Below are 23,854 nucleotides of genomic sequence, written 5' to 3' on the forward strand. Positions count from 1 at the left end.
TATCTAAAGACATCCCAAAAAGTTGGTTCTGTTCATCTGGAGGTAGCGTTTTTAGTTGGAGAAAACGTGTCACCACTCATCCAAGTCACTTCTGTCTTAGCAGCCTGCAGGTTTCTCCACCCTTATAAACAGTACATTTGCTCAATGACTGAAACAAGCACCACTAGTGAACACTGAGCTGTGAGGTCAGTTCCTTGATCTGAACACAGTTTAGATCAACACAGTTAATGGCAGCAGCTTCACACAGTCATCAACCACATGTACAAGAAATTCAATAATATATATGAAAAAAAAAAACGAAAATAATCATGAAATGCATATCCATTCATTCTGACTTTGACCTCAGAGGCTAGTATAGTATAGTTTATTTTGCATCTGCAGAGATTTATGGATTCTAATATGAATACAAACATTAATTAAGAACTTGTCTGATTCATTGGAATCAGAAATGGTAAAATACAGCTGAAAACCCTTTTCAGTCCAAACCTTGTTCACCTAATCACACACTTACCCACAAATAGTTTGACACGCAGTCTGTAGTAGCCAAGCTTTGAACCGCTAACCTTTACCTTTTCAGTCACTTCCACCCCACAACTTAAAAGTGACAGTTAACAGTAAAAACCAAGAAAATGTTGCTTAAGTCAGCACACAATTCACAGTAAAAGAATACAGATTAGATCGAATTTACTTTTGTCAAACACCAGCAACAACCTTTTCATCTCTTGAAGATGCTCCTGAAGAGGTTTGTGGCTCTTGGACTGAGACTATTTGCTGTGTAACGGCACAAAACTACCCAGTCCTGAAAGTCAAGCTGTCACCTCAGTTAGACAGAGAGAGAAGGGGGAAAGTCTAGACTAGGTATATAAAATGAGTGAAAGAAAAGAGGGAAGCTAGAGTTGAGGGGTCAGAGGTCACCTACAGGCAGTGGAAACAAAAAAGGGTGAATGTCAGAACAAAGGCAGTAATTGAAGGCAGGCACTGTATCACTCTCACACAGTTTGAGAACAACTATTCTGTCTGTGCCTAACTAAGGATCATTTAAAAAAACAAAACAAAACTTCAAACAGGTTTTCTCAAATATGCGTACAGTGTGTGATTTCACCAACAATACCTTTATTGTTCATTGTGGAAGCATTTTTGACTCAGTAGCAGCTGCATGTTGGCTACATATGGAAAGCATGATGCAGCAGTACCCTGCGTAGTAATTACAGTTCTCTGTGGTTGTTTTATGTTCACCTCAAAGGACGGTTTGTTCAGTAAAAAAAAAAAAAGCATGGCCAACTCAACGGTAAGCAAAGGACGTAAAGAAGAGTAAATGAATTCTGATAATATAGCTTTATTACACTGACAGAATTCAACTGACATTACATAGGAACATGTACCTTCAGGATTTTTTGTATAGACGAATTCATACACACACACACACACACACACACACACACACACACACACGCACACACACGCACACACACACACACACAGAACAGACAGTGTTAAAAACAAACAAAGCATCAGAAAATCACATGATCTAAGAGACAGCAGTCTTTGAGTTTTGTGAGGCGGCTCCAGTTTGTACAACATCGTTTTCAAGATGATTTACCAGCAATGAAGCTAAACGAGCATCCACACAGACCCACAACGAATCCACACGTCTCTGTCTGTATTTACCTAACGGCAGTGGTTCATATACAAGTGGTTTTAATCATTGTTTGTGGCATGATTCACTCACCCCTGGTCACCCCAGCGAAGAAGAGGCTCATCATCAATACAAAAATATAGTACAGCAATTTTCTTGTCATAGCAAACATTCATAACTGTCCATTAATGGCCCAATCATATCAGCGGCCATTCAGATTTTTTTTTTTAAACAACAACGTACAAGCAAAAAACAAAAATCTGCTACATATAGCAATGTTAAAATGGACACTGACCACATGAGTGAAGTTTTAGCCCATTGGTGACAAATTACTGGAATTGAGAGCTAACCAATTAAAAAATCAAACTGCTGCATTTCTGACAATCTGGTTTTCTTTTTTCAGGAAACCATTTAATTCCATTAATTTCAGCACACCGTATAATTCAAATTCAAGTTGTATATTCCAGTATAACACAAAAAGAAGTCATTTCTAGTTATATAATGGTCATCACAAATGTCACCACTTGGATTTAGGGACTTGAGTAAATTACAATGGCAAATTGATGCAGCAATACGTTTTTATACATTTGACTAACTGGCACATTCAAACAGAACAGAACATTTAAAATAGTGTTAGCCCAGCCTCTGTCCAGGCTGTACCCTGCCTCTTGCTCTAGCTGGGAGAGAAGCTTTGAGGCAGGTACCAATGTTCAATGCTTCTGTTCATATATATATATACAGTATACTCAGAAATACAACCTAAAGATATAATACTGGGGCTGTTGTTGTTGTTGTGTATTCCACAAACACAACTTGCACAGAGACAAAACCCGACCATTTCTTGAGCTGCGATGCTACTCTGCTACATATCCTGCACAGTGTGGTGAGAGAACTGCATCTCCGAACCCATGCTCTCCAGAATAAACAGAAAGGATGAAAATTTTCTACAATTCTTTAAGTATCTTGTTCTTGCATTACAGACTGTAAAAAAACAAAACAAAACAAAAAAACAATTTATACTGGGTTCTACACAGCAATACCAATATGTTGGTAATAAGCTAATATTAGCTTATAACATCGGTCCAGCATCATATTGGTCTGACTCTAATTTTTAGATTGTGCTGAAATGAATAGAAGTAAATGGAATGAAATATCAAACCCTATCACATGCTTCTCAGAAAGTCTAAATTGTACATCATTTGTAGTCAAGAGGCAACAGATTTTTTCAAATACACGGGTAGGGTTGTTAAACATCAAAACAGAGCGATCATAAAAGAATATACAGCGGTCAGTTACAGTCAGATAAAATGACAGTCCTGTTTTGAGGCCAGACAAACACAGGGACTCTTTGAAGTGCGATAACTTGAGATTCTTCAGAGCACAACAAAAAATTTAAAAGTTATTCAAGGCATCAAAATATGAGCTTTGATTGAATGAATTAAATGTGAGATAAAAAACCTTGTGGCTGCGAACCCGTTTTATCAGCTACACTGTACACAGTTTTTCTGTCAATAAAATGCAAGCCGTACGAAACAGATGCTCGACATACAGTAAGCAACAACAACAAAACTCCCTGGACTTGCACGGTTCTCATTTATTACTCTTACTTCCAAGAAAACATCAAAGTGAGCTGCATTTTTATTTATTCATTTTTTGATATATAAGTTTCAAGTTGAAAAAAAAAGGCTTTTATTTCACCACCAGAAACATCTGGGGATTCCCCACAGGTGAAACACATTTCTGAAAGGGGAATTTTTACCCATCAGAAAGCTAGTGGTCCAAAGACAATTACACAAATAAAGCATCCAGTGATCTGCACACAGGCAGCAGAATTTGTACACATCCCACTGTACACTTACACACTGCCACTAACCTCCAGTATGCCTCAGTTTACACACCCGAGGCAGAAAACCCATCAGAGCACAGGCTAGATTGTCTCTCAGGTAACATGAAGTCATGTTTACGGTTTGTGGAGGTGTGACTTTTATATATAACATGACTACGTGGCCATTTGTCACTCATTCACATTACAGATGCAGTAAAGGTCTGAGCCACATCCACTCATTGAAGCACATGCCACCCACAGAGGAGTAGAAAGCTACCCTGGTTTGTGTGTGGGTGCATCAGTCACTGAGATGTGCTTCTTCGATGGCCGTTTTGTCTACCGGAAATCTCCAAGGAGGCATTGTAGTTGTCTTGTACACGATGGAGGACGTTTGACCTCTTGCTCCTCTGGGTCAATGAAAGGTCAGAAAAGATTGACAAAAGTTGAAAAGGTCAGCCCTAAAGTTCTTGGAGACCACTGTCATTTGGTGACGCTTGAGAAGGTCAAAGGGCCACAATCAATGCACAGTGAGTGAAAGGTCTGTTTTCCCTCAGCATGCAGTGTCCAGTGTTTGGCAAATACATACAGTAGTTCTCAAACAGAGTCTTCATCACCTCACCTTTTCTTCCTTGCTTCATCCCTCCTTCCGAGTCTCATCCATCATCCGCTCCCTTTTCCCTTTTCAGGTGCAGCAGTCTTGGGCCACCTGACAGAAGAGTGGGGAGCGGGATGGCAGGGAAGTGGATGTTGAAGGCTCAGAGGAGGATGAGGAGGAGGAAACGGTGGAGGAGAGGAGGGAGGGGTAGGGGCTCATCTTGTCTATGTTGACGTACGTGGTGTTGAGCAGGACGTAGTGCTCGCCGCTGAAACTGGAGAAGATGGCAGAGATGCGGGAAACCAGCTCAGAGAATGAGGGCCGTCGTTCAGGCTTTGGGTGCCAACACTCGATCATGACCGTGTAGCTAAAAGCAGAGAAGAGAGACATTAAATCATGATGAAGGCAGGACATTACCATGTGGTTACACCTGTACACTGTACAGTGATTTGGCAAAATGTTTGAAATGTCAAAAGCTAGCATCTGAGATGTAGAGTGTAAAGACTTAAAAGCTGCTGTATTGATGTGGGTATATTATATGTAATTGCTCCTCTCTAAGAAGTCTTTGTTTATGTGGCTTCTGAAATAACTTGCACAGCAGTAGAGCCTGACTGATTCAGGATTTCTAGGGTGAAAAGAAATCTATGTATGTATGTTTGTTATATGTATAAGCTATGTGATGGACAAGATATCAAAACAGCCCACAGGACCTTTCTGATTGTTTTTATTTATACATGTCTGTAAGAGGCCAAAATTCACTCATAATATCCGCCATGATATGATGTAATGGTTGGGCTCTACAAAAGAGGAAAATTAATTTACACTAATTGGAGACAAATGCTTACTTTACAAATTCTCTAAAGTTGTTTTATTTATTTTTTTTGAAGAAGTGCCAATTTAGAAAACCAGTGTATGAGGGCAGCCCCAAAAAATTGCGCAAACACAAACACTTAGTGATTGTTCTGTACCGAGTCTGATTGCTGTTTATTTATGTCCATTAGCGACGAGGCATTTCTTTCTACAAACACAAGAGGTGAATTCTTGGTCACGGGAAACGTGAACTGTGTAGCCCCTGCTACAAAAAAAGCATTAGAAGGTGTTTGTAATGTTTGATATTTCTGTAATATAAATAGATATTGTAAACACATCTTTTTGGGCGGACAAATCACGTGATCTGTTGTTATGTGGCCCAGCAAATAAGTGGTGGGCTCCCAGCAATCCTAGCAGTTTAGTCAGTTCTGGAGATCTTGAATGTGACTTTGGTTAAGTTATTGCATATTTTTTCTTGGTGTAATGACTTTATTTATTATATTGTAGCTCTAAAATATCCATTTTTATTATTTGCACCAAAGCAAAATAACCATAAAACCCCCCAAAACAATTGAATGTTAAGACTTCAGGAACTAACACCTCCTTATTAACGAGTCTGCCATAATCTGGGACCCAAAACATCCTGTGAACACTCGTGGATGAAACATTGCACAAATATTTGCAGATGTGCATCATCTCCTGACGTCTGTTTAATTTATAGCTTGGGAAATTTGGGCCTCTGCCTCCTCACCTGAACACTCCCATTCCCCTCTAACGTCCACACACACTATGCACCTTATGATGTTATCTGGGATGTATGAGATCATTCTTGGCATTTGCTTCACAGGCCAGAGTTTAATGGATAAGAGCAAGTGTTAAGTGAGCTTTGCTGAAAATGACTGAGTTTAAAAAAAAAAAAAAGGATTTTCTTTTGTTATTTTAAGAGTTTCAGGTAAGTTTGCTTGAAACAGTCTAAACAGTCCTGGTTTGACAAGTGATTGGCAGCAGTTCCAATGTGAACTGTTCCAAAGAAAACTGGAAAAACTCGACTGTGTCAAGAGAAAAGGTTTTCTTAACACTTCCAGTAACTCTTTCACTAATGGGTCAGCACTTCACATACCACAGCAACAAGTGCTCAGCAATCAGAATCAAGAAGCCTTTAGAAAAGAAATGTTGTACTCGCACTGGTTTTCCATTTAAATTAACTTCTGCATACTGTATGTGCGCACACTCACAGGGCATCAGGGCAGAACTCGGGCTGCAGCAGCCTCCTCCCCTGCAGGAGGAACACCGTGATGTCGAAGGAGTTCACATCAGAATACGGCGGAGCTCCGCGGGTCATGAGTTCCCATAGCAATACGCCAAAAGACCACTACATGGAGAGAGTTTCATTGTTATCCCTTTAATGACATACTTGTTGTTCTGATGTAAACAGTTAAACACTGCTAAAAAGTCCTCACCACGTCTGATTTGGTGGTAAACTTGTGCGTCTGCAGACTCTCCAGAGCCATCCATTTAACGGGCAGCTTGACTCCACTCTTGTTGTGAACGCTGTAATACTCTTTGTCATAAACATCTCTGGCCAGGCCGAAGTCTGCCACCTTTACTGTGTAGCTCTCATCCAGCCTGTCGGGGAAAACACGAAATGCCTTTTTTACTTCATTTTAACAATAACTGAAATAATTAACTTATTACTATACTAATTATAGTATTATAGTACTATTTTCTTTGACTATTTTCTACTTGCCATTGTTATAAGGTACTTATTCTACTCTTTATTGCTCTCTTGATTCTGTCTCTTCCCACCTGTATTTACTTCTATTTTCTGCTGTGTTGTGCCTTTTTATATTTAAAACACCATCACTTGATGCTAAATGAGTAAATGCCAGCTCACATGCAGTTCCTGGCAGCCAGGTCTCGGTGGACAAACTTCTTGCTGGCCAGATACTCCATCCCTCTGGCCACCTGCAGCCCAAAGCCCATCAGGTCCTTAACTGTTGGGTTCTGGAAGAATCAATTACAGTCACCTTGTTGCACATCATCAAACTTGTGAAATGTGTCTTGAAATGAACTAAAGTTCTGGTGCAGAAATTTGCAACATGCTTATATGTGGGCCCTTACATGTCCCTCATCACGGATGAAGTTGCGCAGGTCGCCGTGTTTCATATACGGAAGAACCACCAGGGGTGAGCCCTCTGGCGGAAGGCAGATACCCAACAGGGAGAGAACGTTGGGGTGGCTGAAGTCCTTCATGATGATCCCCTCCTTCAGGAACTGAGACACCTCTTCCAAGTCTGTGATGCCTGATAAGAAAAAAACAAGTTGACATCATTTTCATGTTAGCTTAGTTAGTTTTTGACTTTTATCATGAAACATTTCTAAAATTCCCCCCGTAAAGTCAAAATCAAATACAGTTAAAGGGGACCTATTGTGGTTTTCCTTTTTAAATTATGAATGGGTCATTCTTAGTATTCGGTGCCATTTGAGTCCTAATGACATAATATGGTATATTTAGTGTAAAACTTGTCTAATGCTTATTTCTAAACCATTTTCTTGTATGTTTAACCCCCCTCTACCATAGAACACATTGATATATACACAGGATAAATACATTAAAAGTAAATTACTTTTATTTTAGCACAAGTCACTAAAGTACTATGTCCCCAGTCATGCTTGCTCGACTTCAGTTACAAATATAACTTAAAAAAAAAAATCTAGATTTTTCATCATTTCTGGATTGGCTTATTTCTAATGTTCCTCATCAAATGTTCTTTTTTATTATTAATGCATGTTTAATACTTAAAATCTTTAAAAAATGTTGTGTCCCTGAATCAACTGTCACCCCTGTTACTCTGATAAGAATTCCATAGAACACATCACCTGATTATTCTTTTAGTCACATGACACTCCCGGATGTAACATATTTTGGAGGGAAAACTTTCAAGAAGAAGACGAGTAAGTACCACTCTTTAATCAACCCTTTTTTCAATGTTTTAGCAAGATTTTGTAATGTGGCAAAGCATAACACGTCCAACCTGTTACGCTTATTAATAGTGGAAACAATTTTTTTTTTGTAATTTTTATAATATGGCTAATAAACATGTTAAAAATGGTTCTTAGTGGTCACCATGTACTAGCTTGTTGTTCATCATACTAGTAGTAATGGCTAAGTTTAGCATAAAATCTCCCCCCTGTTACCGTCACCCCTGTTATTGCTATGCACTGTAACAGGGGGGACACATGGTAACAGGGGGGACGTAAGATGATAGAAGTTTAGTTTTTGGGTTGATTGCAAGCAGAAAATAAAGGCCTTCTTCTTAAGAGATGACGTCAGTCGGATGACAACAGGACGAAAGCAAACTGTAACTCAAAAGAAAATAAAAAAACAGAAACGTTTGCTAACTGATTCACTGAAGAATCTGCACCATAAGTTTCTTTCAGAAACTGAGCATCAGGTCTCATATTCTTGTTTCTGCACCTTAAGACCATTTTGGGTTGTGGTGCCCACAGAAGCTAATCGTGAAACCTGTCAGTGCAGGACACATGAGAACTTACAGTTCATGGCCAATGCCCTGTACGTCCAAGGTCTGTCAGCAACAAAACACATTGAAGAGATGGTAGATGCAACAATGTGTGATGCTAAATCCAAAGTCTGTGCATACGGTGAGTGCAAAGACTGTTTCAGTACAACACACACACTCTTGAGACCTCCTAACAGCACAGAGATAGCCTTTACCAAGTGGTCTCTAGAAGAGAATGAAAAATTAAATGATGGAGAGGTATCTGGTAAAAAGTCAACAATTACAGTGAAGACAACTGTCATGACAACAGAGGATGCACTTGCAGGGGAATTTCATGACGGACTACTCAGATTTAGGCGGCACGTCTTTAATATCCGATGGCAGTATAGGGCCTACAGACAACTGAGAGAAAATTTGAGAAACGATGAATGTCTGCTACATGTAGACTTTAGTGAGAACTACTCCTGTAAGTATTCTCAAGAAGTACAAGCAGTCCACTTCGGAGGGTCACACCAGCAGGCAACCCTACATACTGGAGTACTGTACACTGCAGCTGAACAGTCACCAGTAACATTCTGCTCTATCTCACCTTCCAGGCGGCATGATCCCCCTGCGATATGGGCCCATCTTGACCCTGTGTTAGACATGATCAGAGAAAGATACCCTCTTATCAAACACCTCCATGTCTTCAGCGATGGTCCAGCTACACAATACAAACAAAAGGGCAACTTTTACCTGCTCTCAAAAGAGCCATTCAAAAAAGGGTTCAAAAACATCAGCTGGAACTTTTTTGAGGCCAGCCATGGAAAGGGGGCTCCAGATGGTATTGGAGCCACCCTTAAAAGGTCAGCTGACACAATTGTCCGCCATGGAGGAGATATCCCCAACGCAGAAGCTATGTTTCACAAGCTGAGAGACATGGGCACTTCAGTGGAACTTTTTTTTGTGGGAGAAGATGATGTTGAGAGGAAAGTAAAAGAAATTATTGATGGACCGACACTTGTGCCTGTCAAAGGAACCATGAAAATCCACCAAGTACTCAGTTTCTCTCCAGGAACAATAAAATAGAGGGACATAACCTGCCTTTGCCAGGCAGACAAAGGTGTACTGGACTGTGAATGCTATGGCCTGAAGGAGATAAGCCTTAGTCAAGAGGCAAGTCCACATTGCACTGAGGGACCAACCCGGCCTGAGAACATCACAAAAGATCATATTGGTCAGTGGTGCATTATCAACTACGATGGTGAACCCTACCCAGGAATCATTCTGGAGGTTGAAGAGGATGTTAAAGTGAAATGCATGCACAAGAACGGGACCAACAAGTTCCACTGGCCAAGTCCATGTGAGGACATAACCTGGTATAGGGATGACCAGGTTGTGTGTCTGATGAAAGAACCAACACCTTTGAATAAGAGGTCAGTTCAGCTGGAGAGGAAAGTGTGGGATTTCGTTGAAAAAAACTGGAGTTGCTGGTCTGTTGCATAGGTAAAATGTGTGAGAAAAATGTTCATTATGTTGGGTGTACAGTGAAAATTTGCTTGTTTAATGTGGACATGTATCTACCTGTGTTGGTTGGACGGGCATGGTGAAGGTGTTCAAAGTTTCTTTAAGGTGGTATTTTTTGTCACTGATGTTATGTCCACCCTGTTACCTCCTGTCCACCCTGTTTCTCCTCTGTCCACCCTGTTTCCTGTGTGTTTCTTTTGTTAATTAAATCAAATCAACAAACTTAATGCATGTCTCTTTGGTTATTGGGAGGGAATGAATCAGCAAAATTAAGTTACTTAAAAATGGAGCCAATTTTTTTTTTATATTCCCTTTGAATCTAAAAACAATCTTTTGAAATTACACTGTGTCTTAAAACTGAACCTGTCTTCTTTCAATATAATGCTTGTTTAAAATACTTCCTTGAAATTTTCTTGCAGATTTTAAAAAGGGACATTGTAGCTTTTAGAAAATGTAAATATTACTATAACTGTGTATTCAAAACAGTTATTAATAGAAAATTGAATGTCCTGTAACAGGGTGGACATTTGGCACGTCATGGGTAAAGACTTTGATTTTAAAAAATATTATAATATAATATCCTTAGCTGGACCAATACATTTTTCTTATAGGTTGAAAATCCCTCTTTTAGATGAAATGTTAAAATAATTCAAAATTTTGTATTTTTTGATGAAGAGTGATCACACTGAAATGGCACCGAATAGTAGGAATGACCCGAATACAGCCGTTCATCCCCACCCATCTTATGATCAACCCTTCTGTTTGAACTGGGCAGCCAATGAGAAGAAAGTTGGCTTAAGGGGAGAGGAGCTAAAATAGCTTATTTCACACTAAAAACATGAATTTAGTTGCTGCATCAAGGCCCAGAATAAAATAAAAAGATTAAGGGGCTGAATTGGCCCTCTTTAAATGTTTTCTTTGTTTATGAACATTTGACATTTGGAAACTGGCAGGAATGATAATTGTATGATAAGGTGCAACTCTCCTGTCATGATATCAGTGGGAAGCCCTTCCTTAGATACCTTTGGGGAAAGAGAATGCTGATAGAAACCCATCTAAGAAAACACCCTCCCTGAAGATTCACCCCAGACTTGACCCATTCCCATTTGCCAATTGCATCCCTGCTTCTGGTGTCTTGCACTTTAGCCCTGCTGACTTTGCTATAATCTAGTTAGAAATGGAAGCTCTTTAGCCTTCAGCTGAGGTTAGACCCCAAAGGCAGAAAGAGAAGACATTTGATTTCAGTTTTGATTCTCAAGTTTTTCTGTGAGGAGAATGTCTCTATTACATAAACTACTCGTGCTTGTCATAAAACATATTTGCCATTCAACTAGATATCATAGTAACAGCTACATTAGGATAAAGGAATCAGTTTAAGCTACTGACTGCAACAAAATTGAATTGCACGTTCACTACAATTGTCCTACCACCGAAAATTATCCTACTACCTCTTATCCTACCATCCTTGTGGTTTGTGTCCCCCAGCAGCTGCACAGGTCCTTTCCCCATATTGTTCCTGCATCAATCTCCCTTGCTGCAACTGACAGGTTACACGATTAGCCGGGACCCTAATGCTGTCCTCACTATCGAATGCTCATTCATCACCATCATTTCAAGCCTGAAAAGGATTCAGGCTTCTGATGAGATGAGATCTTTAATGCCATTGGGAGCGCGGTGATATCATACAATAAGTATGCAATATAATATAACTAGATGAATGATTGAATAACTGTAGCTGGATGCAAATCCGTTTTGACAACAACAGTGTCTTTAGTCTGTGTGTGCCGGGTGAAGGAGGGGTCATGATGCATTTTAACCAGGGAAGCCTCAGTTTGCACACACCTGACTCTTATTTATTAATTACATTTACTTGGAGTGAGATTTTCAGAGTGAGACACATGGTTATGCTCCTTGGAGCACTCCAATGGCATTTGTTTACATACTGTACATATTTTCTGAATTAGGCTCTTGAGGCCTAAATATTGGGTTAAAAGTCACAAAAGTGGTTGTCTTTTTACCTGGATAAAGCACTGTGGTAACTTTGAGTGAACCCATAAGCTGGTTGGGAGCAGGTTAAACTACTCTATCCAAACTCTGTGTCATATTGTCAGAGAGTGTATTAATTAGGTGATGCAGAAGATTGATCTGGAGTCCATCTGCTTCAAAATTTAACGTTGTGCATTCAGAGGTGTTCTTCTTGGTTGTAACGAGTGGTTATTTGAGTTACTGTTGCCTCAGCTTGAAGCAATCTGGCCATTCTTTTCTGACTTCTGACAACAAAATGACATTTTCCCCACCGCCCCATTGTTTCTTTTTTGGTTCATTCACTGAAAAGGTTGTGTAGTTGCTGATTACACATTTGCATTAATGAGCAGCAGAGGTATTCCCAATGAAGTGGTTTTGGTGTATATGTGTGTATTTGTATACAAGTTCATTGAAATGCAGGCACCTTATTCAAGCTTAAGGATAGCTGATAAAGAACATAGTAACGGTGAGGTGAGAAACAGTACCATTGGTTTAATAATTTAAAAAATGTGCAATTAAATATTTCACTTATCACTGTTGGAAAGAAAACACTATAGAAAGAAATAAAAAAACTGAAAGACCCTCCACCCGCCAAAAAACACCATAAAACCAAAGCTAACACATTGATGAAAAAAAACCTGTACTTACGGTTCAGGGACTTGACGGCACAGTGTAGCTTCTGCCCGTCTGGCTCAAGCAGCGTTCCGTGAAAAACACAGCCGAAATGGCCTGCAGGTTACAACACGACGTACAGCATTAGTCAGTCATCATCGGGGAAATGAAAACCTCGTGTTTAAACCTGTAAAGGACTAACAAATAGCACTTCTTTACCCCACACAAATGACAGTGATAAATGGGATGCAACACTTTCAGGTCCAATGACAATAGGATCCAGCTGTGATGGAGGCCACACCATTAGTGGTAATAGATCTGTTACCACTGTGCCATAAAACAATGATTTAATCACAAACTTGGCTAGAAAACAGTTAAGAGTTTGTTAAGGTCATGCTTCTATAATGGGTTACTGGAACCCTTGAGGCCCAAGCTGACATAAAATTTGACGATCCTACTTTTCACCGTGACTCAGAAACATAACAAAAGCATGAAGGTGAAATTTGGCGGTCCATCAAAGCAAACTGAGACAAGCAGATTCCAATTGCTTGCGCGCGTGTCTGTGAATGTAATTTAGGTCAGATATTCTGCTTCATGGCTTGATGTACTCATAGATTCAGTCGGTAAACCGCAGTTTCTAAATCTTACCCATAAATGGACACCCCCCACCCCAACTAAATTAGCCACTTAGCATTCATCGATCAATGAATATCATGGTTTAAATAAGCCTTTGTCTCGAAAGAATGATTTTAGCCATGTGCACCCTTTTAATCGGCCTCACAGCAGTACCAGGAATAACAAACATGTCTGTCCTCTGCATACATACAAAAATGAAATTTTGGTGCAACAGCATCGAGGTGATTTGATTGATCCATGGAGAAAAAAAAAGAAGAAGAAATAGCCTCTCTCGTGTGTTTCACACTCGAAACAGCAAATTCACCATCACACTAAACCTTAGACCTCCAAGTAACTCAGTATTCATTAGTACCCCGTATAAGCTCATAACCAGTGCCAAACCCGCTTGAGTTATTATACATTTTATTGAATTATAACTCTGCTTTAAGACATGAAGGCCTGCCCCAGACGGGGAGGGGTGCAGGAATTAAATAAGCGCGGCGTGCTTCTATCACGTCCTTGCAGATGGCTGGTGTTGGATTACAACTCTCAACAATGGATCCTGGGAATACTAGCTGTGAACAAATCATCCTACGCCACTTTGAAAAACTCCAGCCACCAAATCCAGACTTCAGGGGATAATTCAGCCAAGGGGGCAGAGGGCTGTTGTGGGTGACACGGAGGGGTTTGGGTCTTTTTCTCCTCTTGAAACTGAATTTGATCTGTGACTGTGAGCCGCCTACTTAAATGTCACCATGTGAAGTGATTTTGTGTCTGCATGTCAGGGTTGCGGTTTGATAATGCAGGCAATTAAAACCTTTGTGGGTAACTTTAACTTTTGTATAGCTTAACATAAATCCTAAATATATTCTTGCGTTACAACAACCACAATCTTGAAAATTGCTCATAATTTTTTTTACAGTATTATTTCTCTATTTCAGAAAAACAGGTTTAAGTTACACATGTGTATAGAAATGTTGAGATTGGTGAATGCTAAATGGACTGTGATGTCTATACGCTGATGGAACATAAAGGTAAATAAACACATCTCAATAGAAGACAACCTTGAACCTTACTAAAAAAGTATACATAGATGCAATAGAGTGAATGTTTTATAACAGAGCTAATTGGAGAGTGGTGTAATGGTGCAGTGGTTAGCACTCTCACAGCAAAAGGCTTCTGTGTCTGGACCTAAAAGTGAAGTAAAGTAATGAAACGTAATGTAGAGCTGAGTATATATATAACATAATGGAACTTAGCTAAATGGAACATAGCCTATTGTAACGTACCGTGGCGTAATGTAATGTAGCATAACGTAACATAGCGTAGCATAATGGATGTAACATAACAAAATGTAAATCCAAAACTGTTCAGTTCTTGTTACGACTGACAAAAACAAGTCAATCTCCACAAACTTCCTGTTAAAAGAACCACATAATACAAATTTAGATTGTGTTACTTTGGCTGTGTTCATCTTGTATATATCTGGGTGTTAATTTGTGACCGACCACAAAGGCATAGCAAATGGATTGATTTTTATGCCTCGAGTCCAGATACTTTTTTATTTTCTCTATAAATGCAAACTGACACTGGACCAAGACTGCGAGATTATAAACACTGGCGCTGTTTTGAGGTCAATTTAATCACCCTTGTATTGTGTATATTATATATAGTGTGCACTATTTCATCAGAGTGCACAATTTAGGCATGCTGTACAACACTAACAACAGTTCATTTTGATTTCAGGTTAGTGCTTTTGGTGAGTACTTAATTATCACTGCATTTTTGAATGGTCACAATGATAATGGATGCTCATTTCCAGCTGCGGAAAACAGCTGAAATGAATCAATCTATCATTATTTTTCATCTATCATTATTTTTCCTTTCCTTGCATCAATGCAAGGAAAGGAACACATCCTTTATGTGTTCATTAAAAGATTTGACACAGCAGTTTGCACTAGATCTTCATACACAACAGTTTCTACACAATGAAATGTTTGCTTCTCACCTCTGCCGATGACCTGGTTGAGATGGAGAAGCAGCCGCTCCCTGGCGATCACCACGTGCTGCACTTCAGTCAGTAGGTCTGGGTGGAGGCAGGATGGGTCGATGTGGACCGGCGCCATTAGCAGGGGTGATACCAAATCGCCATCCATCCCCATTCCCATCCCCAGACCCATCCCTATCCCACCTCCTAAGGCACCCAGTCTGGGAGACAGCAGTTCCCCATTGCCCCCATAAATAGGAGGAGCTGCTCGGCATGTCTCGGGCCTGTCGGTGCCCTGATCTGGAGAAGCAAGGGACATGGTAGGGTCAGAGGTCAGTGACTGTATCAGCAGTGCCTCGAGATGTCAAATTGCAATATATGATCAGAGAAGGATGGCTATGAAGGCAGAAAGAAACTTAACACTGTAATTGAGGTCGACAGAGGAGGAAAAACAAAGGTTTTCTTCAATGATTATAGTAGAAGGAAAATGAATTCCAAACTACCCACATTTTATTTAAAAGCCAGAACAAAAAACAGCCAAACGGAGTGGACACAGCTGTTAAGCTCAGCTACTGATCCTACAACCAAACCTCCTCCTACAACCTGTCCCTGCGGGCAAGCTTTAGTTCATTAGTAAGTCTATCTTCTTAGATTTTAAGCCTTTCAAGTCACATTTTAGCAGCTGGAAAATAACTTTGACCATGACACTAAATATCATGATACAAGCCTCTCACAGCCTGAGGATGCAAACTGAGAGAACAAAAAACACAGTTTTAGAACCACAGTTTTGCCTGATGGTCAACAACTCTACAATCATCCACCAATTGTGTTGGCTGTGTGTTAGAAACAGGCCATGGTGACAGATTAAGAAAATGATAATTGCTTAAAATTAATGTGTTTGGAATGGTAATCTGTATCATGATAATACTTTTAAATTATTTGATTTTTATAGATAATAACTAATCAAATCAAATGCATTATCAAAGAATCAATCACAAACCAACAGAGAGATGACATAGCTCTTTAGAGCTCTTTAGTCTTTTTATTTCGGGAGATTTGACACAAATGGTTAATTACCTGTCTGTTTCTAGTGCTACAAAGAAAGCGTTTCTGCGGAGCAATAAAATGCTTCCTTGAAATGGACAAAAGTGCTTAATTCATCAAGGCAAGGGTTGTTAATTCACAGCATGTACAGTAAGGCATGCATGGCTAGCATTAGCGTTTAGCCCCACGGTGAGGGAAGCAGAGTAGATAGGAGGGAGAAAGGTGGAGTAGGAGAAGAGGTTGACAGGTGGGGAGGGGCTTATCTGGTTGACGTACCCTCCAGCAGGGTTGTTCTATAGTCGACTGACTCGTGGGAGACCATTTCGTTAGTGGGGCTGACACTCCTCGCGTTAGCCAGCCTGTCCAGATGCTGGATGTGACCCCGGCCATCATACCACACCTCAGACAGATCTAGAGACAAAGGGCAACGGGATGTAGAAAATGTAATGGAAAATTCAGTGGAATGGAAGGACGAGGAAGGACAGAAGGAGAGTAAAGATGGGTGTGTGGGGGTGGGTGGACAGGAGGGAGGTAGAGACGAATTACTGAGAAAGGCGAAGCATTTCCACCAGTGCGCCCCTCAGACAAACTTTTAAACGTCAAACCGACCAGGCAAAATGAAACCCAGCAGACACACATGCACACAGGTTAGAAGAAACACACTGAAGTTCATTTGCAATTATGTATTATATATGCAAATTATTAACACTTTTCTTAAATCATTGGTGAGCTGCTGCAATCTAATCAAACATTTTCAAGGAAAATGGCATTCTGGTCATTTAATAAACTGTCTGGATATGTGAGTACATGTCATAATTAAAATAACATTTTGGAGCAGATAACATTAAAAATAATGGTGTTATGGTGATATCAAATGGCTCTAAGCCTCAAAACCCAGAGTGTCGTGGGCTCTGTGACCCTCTTTGGTCTTACCATCAATGTGTTTGTTCTTCTTCCACATCAGCAGCGATCCCAGCAGCAGCAACAGCAAGCTGACGCACACGCAGCCCACAACGAGGCCCGTGTAGTCCTGCTCTTGTGCCAGCGTCACCTTGCCAAGATGTCTGATGGAGTCTGCCTGACGCCACTGAAAATGGTTCATGGGATAAACAATATGATCAAACTGTCACTCACTAGAGGCCCCACTTTGTGCACTTTGTTTACTTTAAACAGTTTACACTTAATTAATTTAAAACTTTCTAATAAATATTACTTTCAGTATGACAATTAAAGTAGACATTTTTTCTCAAACAGTTACATGCTGGAAGAACGATGTAGCAGTGTTGGTGAGCAGCAGTGTTACCACTGTAAGTGTAATCGAGTTCCTGACATTTCAAATTGGAGACAGGGCTCATTATGCATAGTTTTTGTATGAATACAGCCTTTCTCACCATGTCTCACGTTATCTTCCTGAAATAGCCTTGCAGCCCTTGCTCTATTGACAAATAGTTTTGCATTTATGTCATCATAAGAAGCAGGCATGTGTTTTCTCTTGTGTTGGCTCTGCTCTTTACTCTTTTGGGGTTTATTAACACACCTGACCATGAGGTTGACGAGCATTTTAAACGATAATTAAGTACCACTGGGTTGACTGATTTCCTGTACACGTTTTCACAGTTTTAGCAATTGCTTGAGGTAGCACCTCATTGTTCTGTGTTTCTACGACAAAGTGGGACCATTTAGGTCTTCGAAGGATGCTTTTACTGTATTTCTTAGTATAAAAGAAACGTTAAATGACCTGGGAGTGCTGTGATTACTTGAGCTGTAAGTGATACACTTCTTCAGAGTAACAACCTAACAAAAGATGAAAAAACTCATGACCTCTGCAGCCCAACACTGCTGGTGTGTGTGGACTGGAAACCACTGAAGAATCTGCTTCTAAATGTTAAACATGATCCCTCATCTTAAGCTTATTACAAATTAACTTTCCTACAGCTGCATAGGGTCATTTTTCTAATACTTATAGACTGCACTATGGTGTCTGTAGGAAGAAGCTTGAATAATAATGACTATCATAGCAGACATGATACATATGCAATGTCATGCATGCATATATGGCCATGCATGCCACAAAAGCTTTTAAAAACGTGAAGCTGGCACTCAGTCATACACACACACACACACACACACACACACACACACACACACACACACAGTCTGTTGCCACAGTCTGCAGCCAGATTACATCAGTGATATTGCTTCTGCCATTATTAGGTTCTGTGGAAATGAGGTTTCCACTGCTGCTTGCTGCTGCAGATGGGATGATGTGTGTGTGTGTTTGTGAGTGTGCGTGCCTGTCTGTCTGTGTGTGTAAATGAGACTGTCTGGACATGTCTGAAGGTAGGGGATATATGAATGCGAATATGTGTAAGTGTGTGTGTATGTGTGCGTGTGTTGCTGTCTGAAGGCTTGTGGCGCTAAAGGATATTGGCTGACCCTCCCCTGAGATAAAAGCTTTCCTCTGAAGTCCAGTTCACAAGTCAACAGTGATGAGCTAGATAGCTTTCGGTCTGGAGGCGAGTGGATGTTATCTCTAAGGATGACATGAAGAGGTCTATAGCTCAGCAAATTATATTAGTTTGCATCACAAGAGCGGGCATTTCTAAATCTACTATGATGATTGAAGGGCTGTTGGCTACAACGAAAAACACTCAAATTCTGGAGAAACAAATAATTGAGTTGTACTTTCTAAAATCTGTCGAGTAAGAACCTTAATGTGCCATATGATCATGGTGTGATATATGTTACTTTTATATCGAACAACATCACTTTTACGACACTTTGCAGTGTTGCAGGTTCATTTTCCAGCTAAAAATAGAAACTAAATATCTGCAAAATAATTCTGGACAGATTGTGGTCAGGTGTATACTGTTTTCTTTAACAATCCTGCATGTCAGGATAAAAACCAAACCTTGAAGTCCAAAGAACTACATGAGAAATTGCAGTTGAAATTGAAGGACAACAGTCATCAGGCAGTTGCATAAAACTCTAATAGGACTGTTCATCATCCAGCCAATACCACCACTGTAATGAAGCATGGGGATAGTAGCATCATGCTATAGGTTGATTCTCAACAGCACAAGCAGGGAGACAGGTCAGACGTGAGGGAAGGATGAATGCGGCCAAATAAAGAGAGATCATACGACTTGAAACTGTGGCCATGACAACACTGGAGTACCTTATCCAGACTTATGCCACAGAACATTTGTTGAAAGACATGATGTGACAGACTGATAGAGTTCAAGTCCAAACACAGTTGTGCAAAGCCTGCAGACTTACCCAAGAACATGCCAAAGGAGCCTCAAAAATGTATCAATTAAGAATCTGATATTTAAAAATGCAACATTTTTAATATGACCAAAACTCAGTGAGCACACTGGAGTGTATAGTAGGAGCAGAAGTGACCTCAGTGCTGATGTATATTCAAGTGACAAGACAGCTGGTGTTTGAGGATGTTCACTCAACACTGAGCTGTTTTTTATTAGGGACTGCATTAGAGCAGACTTATTGAAGTTTCCTGTAAATGATCTGGAACACTGAAGGAATGTAGCGTTTCCCATGAGTCCTCCCAGCAGACAATGGACTAATGGCAAAATGGTGTGGTTAAAGCCAACTGATGGCTTCTACAGCGATGCTAATTTTCATTTTATAATTTCTGTTATTACTGCTACTACTAATAAATAATAATAATGATAATAAATGATATAAAAACAACTTAAACCTGAGTTAATTGGTATTAAAACAAAATGTAATGAAATGTAAATAAAATACTAATGGAAACAAAAAAAAAGCTGCACATAATCTCTCCATCTTTCATCAGAATATATTACTGCTCTGTGGCGAGTCACCCTCGTTTCCTTCAGAAGCAGGTGCTGTTATATGATATGATACCTTTTATTGCTGAAATTCCTCCTGTGAGCCCAATAATACAAACAGAGGGGAGCTTTCATAAAAATGCACCACAAGTGGTTTTATGGGCTTTTGTTGTATCAAATCTATTCACCTCAGAATAGCTTTTAGAATTGTTTCATCATCCTCGGGCATTTGTGCAGGTAGAATCAGGGTTATGACTAGGGATGGGTATCGTTTAGGTTGTATCCGATACCGGTGCCAAATCGGTACTTTTGAAACGGTGCCGGTGCTCAAACGGTGCTCAAACGGTGCTCAAAGAATGGAGAACACAAAATTGGTCCAAAAACCTCTCATGTTCAGCTGTTTTTTGTAAAAAGATAACAATGTTAGCCTTTTCTGCAGCTATGGGGCATATATGGTATCACTCTTGGCTGGAAGCAGTGCTTAAACAATGGAAAAAAACACAAACTTTGTCCAAAAACCTCTCATGTTTAACTGTTTTCCACTTTTTCTTTGGTCATTTTTGCCTTTTTAGCCAGGGTGAAGGGAGTATCTGCCATCAAACAAGAGGACAGCCGCATGTAGCTATGATGGTGTTTGCTAGTTCACCTTACATGCATTAATGTAATAACGTGGTTAGCCTACTCAACGTAAATTAGCTACTCACGCAGAGAAGAACGGCTGCTGCTGCCACCATCATCCGTCATCATTTCTGCTACACTGGCAGGGCTAGGGGCCAGGACTCTCCTCTTCGTGTTTTTGGGGGATGTTGCATAACAGGCAACCCACCCGCAGTAGATGTGCTCGGTGTGAGGTCTCGCAGCAAGCTATCAAATACGGCGCATTTCTCGGCTTTTAAAAAAAACGCTATGCGTCTCCAGGTGTTTCATCGGATTTGAGGTGTTACCTCCTTTGACAGTATCACAGTATCAGCTTAAAGCACTTGTTGCAGGCTGCTGAGTTTGCATATTTTGCTATGAAGTACAGCCAGACTTTTGACCGCTTCGCCTTGGACATTTTTAATCTGTAGCTCTGCTCTAACAGAACGTACGTACCTGGCCCCGCCTACTATCCTCGGAAACGTAAAATGATTGGCTAGAATCTAAAGTGTATCACAGCTCAGGAAAAAAAAGCACCGAAATAAAGCACCGAAATGTGCGCTGCTTTTCGGTCTGGTTACTACCGTTTATGTCAGAACCGGTGCCATCATGGCACCGCCCATCCCTAGTTATGACCAGTAAGTAGCTGGTTTGTTACAACCAACATACTTCTTTATCTCTGGCCAATATTTCACTGGATGAGTGAGACAGGTCACGGCACCGTGCATTGTCTTTAAGGAAATGAATACAGACTGAAACATTTAGCTTGCTATTACTAGCAAGGGGGGGTTATGTGTAAGTCTGGTGTGTGGATGCATGTTTGTGTTGAACTCAGTGAAAAAAGGGTTTTATTAACTGAGGTGTTAACTGACTGTTGGACACTTTGAGTGGAGGTATAGAGATGTGCTGCCAGTGTACTTATACATGGTGTGGTTTCTCTACTTTTCTGCACTTGTGTCTAAATTTTTAATTCTAGGATTTTTGTAGGTTCATCCATCCATCCATCCTCGAGCCTATCCCAGCTGTCATAGGGTGAGAGGCGAGGTACACCCTGGACAGATCGCCAGTCTGTCGCAGGGCTAACACACAACCATTCATGCTCACATTCACTCACGCATTCACACCTATGGGCAATTTGGATTAATCAATTAACCTATCCCCACAAACTGCATGTCTCGCATGCATGTTTTGTAGGTTTTAGGGACTAATGTGTAAGTGTTTATTTTTTGTTTTTTGACCATCGAAAAAACGAAAATCTGGCACATAGGGCTGGTAATAAACAGAATATAAATATCATTTTTATTGTTTTTATTCAAACTAAAACTTGATTCCATATTTGTGAAGCCATAACAACATCAGTCTCTTAGTGCCTGTGTAGTGCACATTTTTCTCACCTCCACCTGCAGCTCCTTGGCTGTGGCAACCTGTAGCTCAGTGGGTACGATGCACTGCAGAGTGTTTCCGACTAGAGTCAGACTCTCACAGCTGTGGTTGGAAACGGTGAGGACCTGACACTTCATTGCTTCCCTGTCCATCCGATCGCCCTGCAGTAGGGAGAACAGGGTTGGAAAGAGAGAAAAGAAGGATTAAGGAGGGAGCGAGAATAGGAAAAAGAAATGACATTTAAGATCAAAATTTTCCAAAGGTTGGTCAACTTGAAGATTGAAGTAGGACTCAACAACATTGCACCATACTTTAATACTAAGATAAAGGTTTACATATTTAATTAGCATTAATCAGTTCTAGTAACTTAATTTTACAGTTCTCTTGTGCAGTTGCAGAACTAATTCTCTTGCCTGGAGCCAAATTTCAGAGGCAAATTCATGGCTTTTTTTGAGGGCATACTGGAATTTGTAAGCAGAAGGCACCGAAACCAGAGGAAAGCATGCCAAAGCAAATGAGGTGCATCCTTCTTCTTCACAAAGTTAATGATGACTCATAGTGATTTAAACCAGTGAACACAAACTGGACATCTTATTGGAGCTGATGAGATTAAGACAGAGCAACTGTCTAGGGTTCTAGCTGCGTGAACCCTAGTGGGATGACAACAAACACCCCACTGAGATGTGACTGGAGGCACACGCAGCTGCTCACCACGTGAGTGTGAGTGCGTTTAACTGAGTTAGTGAGCATGTGCTCTTTGACGGAAAGCTGTGAGAAAATATTAGCGCTTAATTGGCTCTTCTGGCTCCACTCATTTCCTACTCTAGGATTCTGTTGTTCCTGCGTCTTCTCTGCTCGTTCTTGTGATTTCACATCTCTCTTCCCCTCTCCCTCTGGCTCACACACAGACATAAACACACTTGTTTGAGTGCAACAGAAGGCAATAAAGAGAATGATCACATTCCTTGCGTGACAGCTTGGGATTTTCCAATTTGATACAGAGTGGTAGCTCACACCTGTTCCTGCACTCACACACTTTCCCTCTTATGCAAACACACACACACACACACACACACACACACACACACACACACACACACACACACACTTGCAATTACGTTGCTCACAAAGACAATACATGTTTATCCAAAACACTTCTAATGCTGTGTCTCCTCCCCATAGCGTGACTATATTATAGACACTGCAAAGAGGGGTTAAAGTTGTTAAAAACAACAGCACAGTACCATTCCCTCTAAATAAACTGTCGCAATGAAAATTAGAAGTGATCAGGATAGTGATAAGAGCCTGGCCACGAGCCAAAGCCAACAGCCCGGTTCCTTCACATGCTTCACACTAGTGCTGTCAGTCAAAGGTAAATATTCCTTTATTTGGCTGTTATTTGCAGCCATTTGAGGCTACAGTTATCAGATGGTGCTAAATGAGCCCAGCATCTGCCTCTTTCATTGAGGCCACTGTGAAGTAGGGTTATCAGATGGCGTTAAATGCGGTCTGTTTCAGTGCAATGACTGGTACCACCTCCCCGTGGGTAAAAATGGGAGGTTTGTCTGGGCTGAACGGGGGATATATGTTGGGGTGTTGGTGGATTTAGCATCAGGGGCAAGGTCATGTCTGGGAAAAAAGTGAAAGAAGAAGAAGAAAAGAAAAAAAGAAAGCAGCCAGGGTCCCATGCAAGAAGTTCAGCACAGCTGCCATAATCCATCAACAACATAAAAAAAGGGACAAGGGGAGAAATATGTATTTCATTGTGTTCCTACAACAGACTCGGGGGACTGTGGTGTTCAAAAAGCAGCATTAATATGTCAAAAGCTTTGCCCTCAGCAGCA

At 40.5% G+C, this 23,854-nt stretch overlaps 1 protein-coding gene across 1 annotated transcript in view; it reads right to left on the reverse strand.

Moving 5' to 3' along the window:
- Window positions 1-1,316: 1,316 nt before the first annotated feature.
- met (MET proto-oncogene, receptor tyrosine kinase) overlaps window positions 1,317-23,854 on the reverse strand; it is a 70,072-nt gene continuing 47,534 nt past the window's right edge. The window contains exons 12-21 of the mRNA XM_026174709.2: window positions 22,022-22,171; window positions 17,110-17,263; window positions 16,453-16,587; window positions 15,154-15,432; window positions 12,567-12,647; window positions 6,988-7,169; window positions 6,761-6,870; window positions 6,327-6,492; window positions 6,102-6,238; window positions 1,317-4,423 (exon numbers count right to left, since the gene is read on the reverse strand). Of these exons, the coding sequence (XP_026030494.1) occupies window positions 4,144-4,423; window positions 6,102-6,238; window positions 6,327-6,492; window positions 6,761-6,870; window positions 6,988-7,169; window positions 12,567-12,647; window positions 15,154-15,432; window positions 16,453-16,587; window positions 17,110-17,263; window positions 22,022-22,171 (1,674 nt within the window). The 3' untranslated portion in view covers window positions 1,317-4,143. The remainder of the gene's footprint in view (window positions 4,424-6,101; window positions 6,239-6,326; window positions 6,493-6,760; window positions 6,871-6,987; window positions 7,170-12,566; window positions 12,648-15,153; window positions 15,433-16,452; window positions 16,588-17,109; window positions 17,264-22,021; window positions 22,172-23,854) is intronic.

The sequence above is a fragment of the Astatotilapia calliptera genome, chromosome 7 (assembly GCF_964374335.1).
Source record: "Astatotilapia calliptera chromosome 7, fAstCal68.1, whole genome shotgun sequence".
NCBI classification, from domain to species: domain Eukaryota; kingdom Metazoa; phylum Chordata; class Actinopteri; order Cichliformes; family Cichlidae; genus Astatotilapia; species Astatotilapia calliptera.